Genomic DNA, 12,889 nt, shown 5'->3' with positions numbered 1-12,889 from the left:
AATATTATGCAAATCTCATTCCACTTTTATCAATTTGAGAAAGTTACTCAACAATCTAAAAATTCCGTTAAAAATTACATACATCTGTATCACTCTAAAATCCTCTTATTGAAATTTACTAAACTGCTGTAACTTTCATCATAAATAGACAATATTAATATTCATAACAAGAGTTACTGGCAGTTGAGAGTGGGAAATCTTAAATGTATATGAAGATTTCCGTCTTCTGGGTTGTTGCGCTGTGTAGTCTGGTTGATGTTAACCAACGTTTCAGAGGTCATACTGCCTCCGTCATCAGGGTGATGATGTATATGTTTTGACCACAGAATTTATGCTGAATCTCATGACTTCAATGAGGTGTTTTAATGGTAGTGAAAATGTGAATGTTCATAATTGTCTACAAAATTACACAGCATCACATATCACAAGTCCCAAGAGCTATGCTGGCGGTAGCATAGCTACTGGTAGGGCCTCTCTAGCCAGACTGGTCGAGGGAAAAGAGGTCAGACTAAGACAGGTACCCTGGTCCTCCAGGTTGGGGGGTTGGTCGCAAGGCTAACAACCTTGCACTGTAAAAAGGAAGATGTTTTGAAATCTCAATCAAAACCTCGGACAGACGGACCCAACAGAGGACCGAATGTAAGAGGAGAATTGATGAGGCCATGGACCAAATACGGACCGGAGAGCCATAGAAGAAGAAGAAGAACAACAACAACAACAAATCACAAGACCACAATGCTCAAGTTGTTCACCACTTGTCTTTCTCCTAAATAAAATATTGTTCTGTACTCACATGATGTACAACATGAGAAAAATATATTCAAACATTTCCAGATATTAAACAATATTTACATTCACCAACTGCAAATAAGGAAATGTAAAATGTACAAAACACATCTGAGGGACAAATATAAATTGATAAGAGAATAAACCATAAATTAATTCCTGAACCCACAACACAATTACTAAGCAAAAAGTCATTCACTATAACAATACATTCTGTCTCTATGTTCTGAACAAATGTGGCAGTGCCATTCTTAATTTCTCCAATAATAAAATTCCCATATATTTTAATTTGTGTTCAAACATATTTGAAATATCCAGCTACTTTCATGGGTATACCAAATTCAATAAGAATGTTGGAAATACTTCACTGGTAATTATTATAATTAGCCAATGCCTCAATGTAACTTAATCCAACAGTATGATCTTAATGATTCTGAAATATTATTAAAGAACTTCCAAACAATTTTCAAGTTGACCAATCTACAAATCTAAGGTAATTGAAGGAATTAAAGTAGAGACTTCATTCCAATAATGGGTCTGTTTCTTTGTTATACATATTTACTCACTTTATTTACATATCCATTTCTTACATTTATCTGAAATCAGTTTAAAACATACTGAAAGAGACCTCTCACACCTTCTTTTCATATCACTTATGTCAAATCTTCCCCACATCCTCTTTAAGTGTGACAGTACGATTGAACACCATCTAAAAAAAATCAAAGAAATCTTTATATCACATGCCTCCATGTCAGCATGTAAAGAGCTATTAGAGCTTACAACTTACAACCTATCTGGCATTGTGAAAAAATCATTCACAGCACCCACACTGGCCAGAGGAAAATACCTTCAACCACAAGAGTATTAAAATAATTTCAGTAAATTCTACACCATAGCAATAACTGTAAAATGAATCAAATTAAGGAACAACCAACTCCTGTGTGATTTGGGGGGGGGGGGGGGTGATGCACAACTGTCCATGTCAAGATACTGAGAAGGAAGAAAAGTAGAACAGGAAAACAAGAAAAAGAAGATAAAGGACAACAATAAAGATGAAAAGGGTAAGAAAAAGGTGGAAAAAGAGAATAAGTGAGGAAGAAAACAAAGGATAAGGTGAAGAAAGAGGCAGAGAAGACAAGAAAACAAAGACAGTCACTGATTTATGTAACCTCAATATCTGAACTGTTCAGGAAATCATCAAAAAATCTGGTGATTTGGGTCTATAAGGGGTACAATCAAAACCATGGAACAGTGAACCACATGCGACTTTATAACTGCAATATAGTTATATACAAGTGATTGAACACTGTCCATATAAACCACCTTACCATTTCAATTTATTTGGAGTATGATGCTACAAACTCACTTTTTTATTTGTGCTATCTGGATCCACAGAAAAGAAACCAATTCTCTCAAACTGGAATTTTCTGTATACAGGAGCATTTTTCAAGGACACATCTCCATATGCCTGCACAACTTCTAATGACTTTTCATTGCAATCCAATAAAAATCCTCCTGGAACTTCATTTATGTCCTCTGGGTTCTTGTGTTTGAATCTGGTTTGTAAAAAAGCATACATAATATGAAAATTAAGTACAACACAAAATCCCTAAAAAACAATAAGCCATCAAGTGTGATGACAATAATCCTAAAAAGTCAACAATGCATCTCTTAAAGCAAATTAAATTAACAAAGGTGAAGTTAACCATGTGCCTATGCAACACACCATGATGACACAGGGATGGAGGATAAAGCTCCGTGCATTCCTAATCTTGACACTAGATAAGGGAGAAACCCCAATATCCACTGAACAGGATTCCAGGCCGGTCCAAAGCCAAGAGGATAAAAAAACCTGCTTCCCAAGAATCAAAGCACAATTATGCAACCTATAACAAGTGACATCACAGACTGAGCTATGAGCTATCACACTCCCCCCCCCCCCCCCCCCCCCACACACACACACAGCAAAAATCAGGCAACCAACATTTTATTCACTGCAGTGAGTACAAATCTCATCTTCACATCCCAATTGCCCCATTTGCAGGGAAACTAATCATGGTACTCATCCAATAGCAGTGTGGGAAAGCTCCAGAATTTTGTGACCAGAGATAAGTGAAAGAAGGCTGGAGAAAATTACATAATGAGGAATTCCATCATTCATACCCTTCACTAGATATCAGAATGATCAAACCAAAGGATAAGCAGATATGCACAGCAAGTAGCATGCACAAGGAGATGAGAAATTATTATAAAAATTGGGTTGGAATGCCTGAAGAAAAGAGGCCACTTGAAAACCTAAGGCGTAGTTCAGAGAATATTAAACGAATGTTAGGGAAATAGGGTGGGAGGAGGATGTGGATGGAATTTACCTGGCTCTAGACAGGGACCCAATGGCAAAATCTTATACATGAACCTTCAGTTTCCATAAAGAATGGGGAATTTATTAATTAGGCAAGCAGTGAGCAAACTATCAGCTTATGAAGAAGGATTCTGCTCCTTAGAATTAGTTGCTGTGTAGCCATGACAGTAAAACTACCAAGTTTCGATAAATTAATACTTACAATTTTTCATACAGTCTGACTTCAATGTTCAGAGGCTGTGAAACCCAATGGATAAAAGCTTTAGGCTTTTCTCCTACAGATGATGGTTCACACTTCACTTCCAGCTCCACCACATTTCCTTCAGAGTCCTTCAACACTTTGCTGACAGCAATATGGTAGCCAGCATGACGAAGTCCTACTTGCTGTTTAAGAGTTAGGCGTCGGTACCCCTTGTCTCCTACCTGCAACATTAGAGAGAACAATGGTAGTATCACCATCATCTCCATTTAAGGGACTAGGAGTATTTCCTGTTCCAGCTTCGGCCTCGTATTGCTTACATGGTCAAACCAAAAAACTCTTCTCCTTCTGGTCTATTATGCTTGTTTTGATATTCTTCTCTTCTTAATACATTACTGTTTACAGATGTCCAGACAATAATTTAAAATTCAGAACAAAAATTACAAAAAGCTTTACAACAACTGCACAAAATATGATGTTACATCATGAGAAACATCGGTATTTATACAAGTACCCTGGTATCAATAGGGTAGTGAGTCTAGGAGGAAGCTTGAATTTGGGGGGGGGGGGGCAGACAGGAAGACTGCAAATAGACTTGCTTAGGGAAATCCTTACAAAGCACCCACTTCAAAGATTGAAAATACTGGAGTTGAATCATTAAGACAGGTCCCAGAGAAGTTACTGTAAGGATGGGAGGTGGCTGAAAGAGTATGTCCAACAATGGGGTTAAATTTCCAATTCCCATAAAATAGAGATTAATAAGGGGCATACAGACAGGTATTAAGTTTGACTTTCCTTTGAAAAGGAATTATGCTAGAATTAATGTCATTCTACAGATCTCATTGATCTAACAACCATATCCTTATCAGTCAAAACAGTTATGACATGTCATAACACTCTAGCCCAAATTAATTTTGCAAATGTTCTGACTTACAAATGCATTCCGTCAAAATGAATGTGCTCACAGAGTATTAATATTTCTACTAACACATCAGTTTCTCAAACTGACTACATGGCAGTAGTCACTTTAGAAGCAGTAGTACAACTCTGAGGTTGTCTTGATGTTACCCCAACAGAATGAAATGCAGTGATGAGCTAACCTCAATATCTAACTAGAAAGGGTTAAAAGTATTTGACTGGAATATCTTACCTCCTTAAAGTCAGTGCGTTCAATATACAATTCCCTGTCAAAAGGCACAAAGTGAAATCCTTGTTGTGGATCATTGGGGAAATTTGGGACTTGAATGTCTGCTGTTTTAGGCAAAGGAAAATTTACTATCTTCACTTTCAGGGGTTCCAAAACAACCATAGCCCTGAAATATAAACCATCAATGTTATCAGAAGTGATTAAAATATTAATTACAGTAACATATTCATACACAACCAAATTTAAGGAATATAGATTGTTTTAACCATTTCACAGAGTTTTACAATCTTTCGGATTCAATCTATCTTCACATTAAATATGATTCTGATAACAATCTGTGTATGTGATGAGAATGTTTGGACTTGAGATAAAGAAAGGAACAATAAGCTGGAAAAGCAGCATAATGAGTAGCTTTGCGTTATACACTTTTCTTCCAAACATTAATAGTGATCAAATCGATCACTTGACAATGACTGTATAACCTCCCAAAACACTATACTAAATGTACCTCAGACAGTCGGCAATGTCTAACATAAAATCAGTACAATCTGTTTGATATTATTCTCCTATGTACATATATGTACATCTCAAGTACTCTCTTCATTTGAAGTGTTCTAAACAAAATTCCGTACATATTTCTTTTTGCCCCCATTCATGCTACATTAATGGTTATCCTCAAGTAAGTTTATCATAATTTCCTCTCTTAGTTAATGCTCAGACAGTGATTTCAAATAGTCACAAACATGCAATTTCAAATCTTTACCAACTTCCCACACATAATCATTCTTCATCTCATCCACTCCTATTTAGCTTATAATGATGAATAAGCTAAGTAAAAACATAAAAAGATTGACGATGGCTGGTTTCTGGATTGTAGTGCTGTGTAGTCTGATAGATATCACCATGATGATGGAGACAGAAAGAATCTCTGAAACATTTGCAAACGTCTACCAGACTACATGATGCTATGAACCGGAAGACAGTCATCTTCATACTCACCACCATAAAAACCTCAAATCCTACATAAAAAGGTCAATGTATAAAGCTGGTACCTTGGGGCAGTTGTATTGAGAAAATCACGAACAAATGCTTCAAGCATTTGTGGATCCACAACAGCTTGAGCTCCTGTCACACCAATCTGGGCACAGAAGTTATTGATAGCCTCCGGTGGAAATCCTCGTCTCCGAAGTGCACTTAATGTAAATAAACGAGGATCATCCCAATCTGTAATGAAAAATAATTATATTCTCAACAAATCTTCAGCATAGAAATGGCAGAAATAAAACAAATTAAGGAAAGTAAAATTTATAAAGGATTATACAAGGAATATTATTGTGTCCTTTGGCACTGGGCAAACATAGATAAAAGCTTTCATACTTGTATATCCTCCCACAGTTTCAAACCTGTTATTTCTGTTGATGTCTAGTCTCTCCTTTCCTACCCTCGCTTGGTCCATCCACCACATTTTCAGCTTTCCCATACAGATTTTTCCTTTTGATTTCATTCTCACTGCCATTCTGGACAACCTACTTTTATTTTGTTCATGTGGCCAAATGGTATATTGAAAATGTTTGTTAACTTTCTTCTCAATTTGAATCACATAACAATGACATAATTCTGATAAACAATATTTGTTGTGGATCAAATATGATTGTTTCTTGTAGATGTAAAATTGTGGAATAATTCTCTCTGTAGTTGTCAAAAAGGTATAAAGTGAAATCAAAAAATAATTTAAATTATTCAAACCTTTTCTTTTTTCTTATAATGTTATGCTCCTAGAAGAGAAAATCATTCAAACAGTAAAAATTTCATTTCCACAATATTCACATAAAAATAATTGTGAAATATAGTCTTCTGGGTTATAACACCATGTAGTCTTGTAGGTGGTAACCAACATTTTGGCACCTCTGTCTTCAGGGCTGAAGACATTTGGAGTCATAAGCTTGTAAACCAAATCCAAACATTCACCACCATCAAAACCTCATATATCACATGATTAAATTACTATTACAAGATACAATGCACTCAATGCAAAGGATGGGTAATACTGAATGGATACAGAATGGGATGAAACCTTTCCAAGAACCTTTTAGTGCAGACCACAAATAACCAAACTGGAATGGCTCATGGCAGTGAAATAATGATGATCCATAAATTACACAAGAAACAAATGTACTTAGGTAACTGAAACTTACCATTTACTATGCCTTCTGATATCAACTTAGCAATTTTCCTCTTAGAAACAACAGTGTAGTTCATATTTAGACGACCATATTCCCACTGAACAGGGCAATAAATATCCAAGGCATTACAAAGCCAGTAATAAGAGGAGCGTCTGAAAAATCATTCATGTACATGAAATCACAATTAAAAAAATAGCTTTAAACATTTCAAAACAGTTATGCTAATGTTACTGTACCTATAGACAAACTAATCTAAATTCAATAGTGTGCTACCTTCATTTATGTTACAGATAGACAAAATCAGGATTCCTCTGAAAGCATAAAAAATTAATATGTTTAGTAATGACAACAGTGGAGAACAAAGACAATGTGAAGAAACAAAGTGAGGGAAAATAAACAAAAGAATGGACACACACAAGAGAAGCATTTACAGAAGAACAGATGACAATTAAGCTCTTGTCAGAGACAGCACACTATGGTGGGTACATTAATTGATGATGATAACTGTGCTCATTCATGGGTAGAATGCCCGTAAAATGTCTGTCCCTAACCATATGTTGAAAAACTCTGTACAATACCCAAACAGTCACATGAAGTCTTGTTCCCAGAAAGGAACATGAAGACAGTCAAATAACATCTCTCTCTAAAAATATATCATGGAAAAATTATGGTTGAAAAATAACAAAATATTGTGAGAAAGCCTAACAGATACAAACATGGTTAAGTGAACAGTTGGTGCTATAACAATAATGCACACTACATGGTCATAGCTAATGGAGGTGAGATGGTCTGTTCAATAGCAAACTAACATTGCTTCCTCAGCTGTACAGATTATACAGCACTGAATGGGAATGTCTATTAATTATTAATTTGGGAGGATGTGGAAGGAAGCATTAATGACCTAATTTTAAGGCTGTAAACCATCATTTATTTGGAGAACTGATAAAAACCAAGAAAAACTCATGACAGCCAACCTCTGGACTGAGAATTGAACTGGGATCTTCCAAATACAAAGCAGAATTGGAAGATGGTAAATATGCACGTCATACACAATCTTCATGCTCTTTACATCTATAATCTTGTCAGTTATGAAAACAGCCTTCAATATCTGGTTTAAAATAAATAAGCAGTACCTGTTCTGAAATTCTTTGGTGCACAGAGAATGCGTAATATGTTCAATGGAATCACATAGGCAATGTGTGTAGTCATACGTCGGATAAATACACCATTTGTCTCCAGTACGGTGATGTGGAAAGAATTTTATCCTGTAAGCTACAGGGTCTTGTTTTCCCTCCTCTAATGTAATCTTCATCCTCAGAGTTGCTTCTCCTTCTTCTAATTTACCATTTTTCATGTCCTGCAAATGAGAAAAGAGGAGTAAAAATTTGTTATTTGTGGACATAGGCAGAGATAAGTGTAATAACTTTCTTAATCTTTGTCAGCCATGCATCACTGTTTCCAGATGGTCACATAGCAGTAGCATACTGCTAAACCAGTGATCCTCAGAGATAAAGTCAACTTGACAATACTCCAGTACTGGGTTTAAATCCTCAATTCCAGCACAACACAGGTTAGCTAATTTCAAGCAACAAGGTCTTCCTGGAAAATCATTTCGTCAAGAAACATCCAACATTTCTGCAACCTAAACATTCATCACAACTTTCACAAAAGCCATCTATCAGACCCTATTCTGAGAAAGACAAGTTTGTGCACAGGAAGGTAACATATTTAATCATTCAGATCAACATTTTCATTTTTCAAAGTATCTACCTCATTATATGATTGGATACGCGTCCTAAGCCATGCTTTGTCAAAGCCTTTAATTTTGCTTACACAGCTTTCATGTACATCTGGAAACAGCCTATAGTAATAAAGGTAAAGATAAAAATGAACTGAATATGTTTCACCTCTTCTTGGTCTCTCCACACGTATGATACACACGCACATACACAGGTTTCACATGATGCATAGTGGGTGGAATAAAATATTTTACATGAAATGTCTCAAGCCAAGAATATTTATATTTCAGTGGAATATATTTAACCTCAAAAAGGCGAAGATTTTCTTCCACTGGACGCTCTCTCCAGGGTGATGGAGGAGGATTGAAACCCTTGATTTCTTCATGTTTTTGGTGGCACACATATGCAAAGCCCTTCTTGATCAGCACTCTAGCCCACTCATACAGCTGGTCAAAATAATCTGATGAATGTGTGACTCTGTATGGTTTGTAACCTGGACATACACAAAAACACATTAACACAGATTACATGTGATACAAAAGCAAGATGATATGATTAAATTGTTTTTCACTCTAATTTCCATATTTTATAAGGAAAGACAAGTATATGGTTTCATAATATCGCTTATCCCTCTAAACTTTAACAAAATCACAGATATTTAATAACTCTGATACAAACACCATGATGTCAAAGATCTTTAAAGCACAGTAGTCACTACATATACAACTTCCTTTAAAATTCAAAAACACTGGGTGAGTGTATTTATGGGTTTTGTAATGAAATTTTGTCATATTTTCTTCAAGGTAGGAATTGAAGTTTTAAATAGTATTTAGACAGCCCCAGTGCATAAAAAAATGAATTCCTTACCAGTAATAATATCAACATGACAACCAAGCAGTCTTATAAATTACTCTAGTGTCACTGAATGTAGGATCTTGAATTTTTGAAACATGCAACAGTGAAAAATGCATTAAAAATTTTTATTGGGAAATCTGAAGAGAAGACACCATTTGCAGCCAAGATTGTAGAAAAACATTAAATTTTTCTTAAAGAATTTATTTTCATAAAATGTGAAGAGGAGAAAAGGGGGGTGTCAAGCACAACTTACATACCTACATACAGCCCAGATTAGTGACTCCAATCTGAAATACTCAGAGTGCAACTTGCTCACAGAGAAAAAATCAAATTCAGCCTATCTTACCCACCAAGCCACTCTACCATGTTCTTGATGCCCACAAAGAACTTCTCTTCCTCTTTCTCTGGATTGGTGTCATCGTACCTCAAGAAGCAGACACCATCATGTACTGCAGCATATCCAAAGTTAATATTTATAGCCTTTGCATGGCCAATATGTAAAATTCCATTAGGTTCTGGTGGAAATCTTGTTCTTACCTATATCAAAGAAACCATACATTACACCATTCATTTCATTAACTTCAGTCGCTGCGAAAGCTTCACCTTATACGTAATCAAGTTTGTTTGTAAGGTTACCTGTCCTCCTGTCAGCTTCAAGTGTTCCTGCAAAAGTTTCATGGTTTTTGAAGTTACCACATAGCCATCTGTTTTATAATTCTCCCCTGGTTTATGAAAATGAACTTTGGTTTTCATAATTTCACGAACAGAAATGGCAGAATGAGTCACTTCACCTATAAAAAAAAATGTTAATATTGTACTTCACTCTAGCTTAATTATTTAATTACTAACAATATATTTTCTCTCAAATATAAAAAACCCAGCATTTCACTTCTAGACATAACTGTCCAATTCTAATGAGAAAATAACATCCATTATATATTACTGACCTTCATTCACAACAATGAGCTCAACATCCTTTGCCAATTCTCTTGATTCTGCACTAGGCTTGCCAGATTTCACCTTTTTGCTTTGCTTTATTTGAAGTGAGAAATCAGCCTCAGTTTTGGGGCCCAGTAAATCTAACACCTGCATATCTACTTCATTTTTAATTGCTTTTCCATCAGCCCATTTCAGCTCCTGCCGTACCTCCTGCATGACAACCCCCACATTAAACCGGTACCTGACAAACACAAAAATAAAATAAAGTATGAGATCTATTAAAAATCAGATCACCAATTTATTACTCTTAAAAGAAAGTTTTATGTTCCTACATATTTTGTGTGTTCTTTGTGCAAATTAAATGCATATAAGTCAAACTCTGCCCATCCTCCCATCTGACTGTATGTTTCATCTCCAAAAACACTAAGAATACTTAACAAATTTTAATCAAATTTGATACTAGCAAACTACATTAAAAGTTGCAGAGCAAATTTAATTTTGGTTCATTTTTATGTGTATAACCCCTACCTTTCATTAAAGTAAATCAAATTATATCATACTTCTGTATAATGGCTCATTAAAAATATTATACATAACCTACAATGAAAGATCTCATTATGACTTACAAACTTTACTAAAAATACTTTTCAATATAGTGTTCACATAATAAAATATTAGGAAAGATAATTTCTTACTCAGTGCTGTGATACCTGCAGTACAATTAATTATGTAGCACAACATAAAAAGGCTAATAATGTATGCAAAATAGTAAAGGATGCATTACAAAAATATGTAAATTCTATTTGTGCACACCTTATCACACTTGTTCTGAAATCTAAACACTTAATTATATGCATCACTAGTTCATAATTAAGGTGTAATTAAACAAACAGTATTTGTCATAACATATCAATACATAAAGTATGAGACTTATTACTGGAAAATTTTGCACTAAACATACCTTTTATCCAGTAATTCATCTTTGTGTTTCTTTATTACATTTTCTACGACATGTTCAATTTCCTCCGGACTGACAGTAATACCAACTCCACAAGCAGTTTCAAAATCTTTTACATTGAAATCCCCCTTCAAATGTGATAATAAATAATCCAAGGCAGCTGTAAATCATAAAAATTAATATTATCATTTGGACCAAGTGTAGGATATTTGACCAAAGACGGATATATTTGTCTCCAGTTGCACTCCTTGGCCTTGAGTGTATGTGACTGGAAGAGACTGGCTAATTTTACAAAGAGAAAAGCCAGGTGCCAAAATGATGCTGAAATATGCATATATAATCTGGCAACATTCAAGGGATAAAATCTATGCACAAGAAGAATAAGAAATTCCCAACAGAGTCAAACATTTTTAAAACAGTCAATAAGAATCCTTTCTAAATATCTTTATATATATATATATATATATATATACACACACACAAAAGACTTGAAGAATTCACAGCAACTAAACTCAATAAAATCTTCTTGGGCAACAGGCCATACTAACGGGAGACAAATGTCCCATGTTTCAGACACTATCTCTGCCTCAATCATCAGGAGAATGACATGATGTTTGACTGCACAGGAGGAAACTTCAATCATTTAAATAAAAATCATCAATGGATGGAAGTGGAGATGGTTACCAATATGTTGGGCTTCTAACCACAACTAACACAGCTTGTTGCCCAAGATGATTTTATTATACTTTTTGAATTTAAAACACCACAATTTTGTTTCATGATTTATGATATACAGTTCATAATACAAGTTGGAACAAAAATAATGACATTGCAAAGAAAAGTAAAATCTAATACTTGCCATCAATTCGCTGCTGTGAATCAATCTTGTTTGCAGCTATGTATTCAACTATCACAGGGATGAAGTGATTGATCTGAACTTTAATTTTAGCAGCTAGGTGATACAATAACATTCCAATTTGCTGCAATGTGCCACCATTACCAACAGCCTGCAACAAGAGGAAAGAAATGGGTAATTCTATGCACATCTTCTAATGGATATGTAAAATGGAAGGTGGTAAATTTTTAATCTGCAAACAATGATTGTTCTGCATTTATAAGTATTGTCTGAACATGGTGTATTGCAATCTGACATATTCTTAATCCTACTTATAGGACTTAAGAAATGGGTCTACATTTGTAATCAGTAACTAACTTATTGGCTAAGTCTGTAATTCAAACCACTGATAACAGTATTTAAATTATGGGATGAAGGTGACGTGTAATTCGGCAAAGCAGACACATTTCCAGCACGGCATATTTTATAAAATGATGCAACTGAAATCAGGTCCACATCAATGACTATTTTTTACGTGACAAAATAACCTAATAATAAAATCATCCAGTTATATTTTTACTTGTGAACATATCAATGTGCACTGAAATGAAGGCACTCCACACACCCTATTAGCAAAAATTGTTGCCATTCATTCCTTACCTCCTCGATAGCATACTTCAAATGCTTGGTTAACACGTCATTCTTTAGTGTTTCCAAGGCTTTCTGTTCACTGAGGCCAATAGTTATGAACAGCTTTATTAAATCATCGTGAATACTCATATTCCAACAAAAAATTCTACTGCATTCCGTTGAATCAAAAATTTTAGCCACTTCCACGTTATAACAAGAACTAGGAATACTTGACAGGCCCACTCCCACGTTGGCCTAC

At 35.0% G+C, this 12,889-nt stretch overlaps 1 protein-coding gene across 1 annotated transcript; it reads right to left on the bottom strand.

Annotated features, from left to right (window-relative positions):
* Positions 1-1,326: 1,326 nt before the first annotated feature.
* Positions 1,327-12,881, bottom strand: GlnRS (Glutaminyl-tRNA synthetase). Its single transcript, XM_022077421.2, has 14 exons — positions 12,661-12,881; positions 12,025-12,172; positions 11,169-11,325; positions 10,216-10,448; positions 9,905-10,059; positions 9,619-9,805; positions 8,719-8,906; positions 7,808-8,031; positions 6,687-6,826; positions 5,544-5,715; positions 4,495-4,657; positions 3,348-3,568; positions 2,153-2,342; positions 1,327-1,495 (listed from the first exon to the last, which is right to left on the bottom strand). Exons 1-14 carry the CDS (start codon positions 12,778-12,780, stop codon positions 1,445-1,447), a joined length of 2,349 nt encoding a protein of 782 aa, XP_021933113.1. The 5' UTR covers positions 12,781-12,881; the 3' UTR covers positions 1,327-1,444.
* Between the last annotated feature and the right edge of the window lie 8 nt (positions 12,882-12,889).

The sequence above is a fragment of the Zootermopsis nevadensis genome, unplaced genomic scaffold, assembly GCF_977971745.1.
Source record: "Zootermopsis nevadensis isolate Lab colony 2312 unplaced genomic scaffold, Znev_1.0 Znev_ptg000010l, whole genome shotgun sequence".
Lineage (NCBI taxonomy): Eukaryota > Metazoa > Arthropoda > Insecta > Blattodea > Termopsidae > Zootermopsis > Zootermopsis nevadensis.
This window is presented reverse-complemented; position numbering and strand designations above follow the sequence as displayed.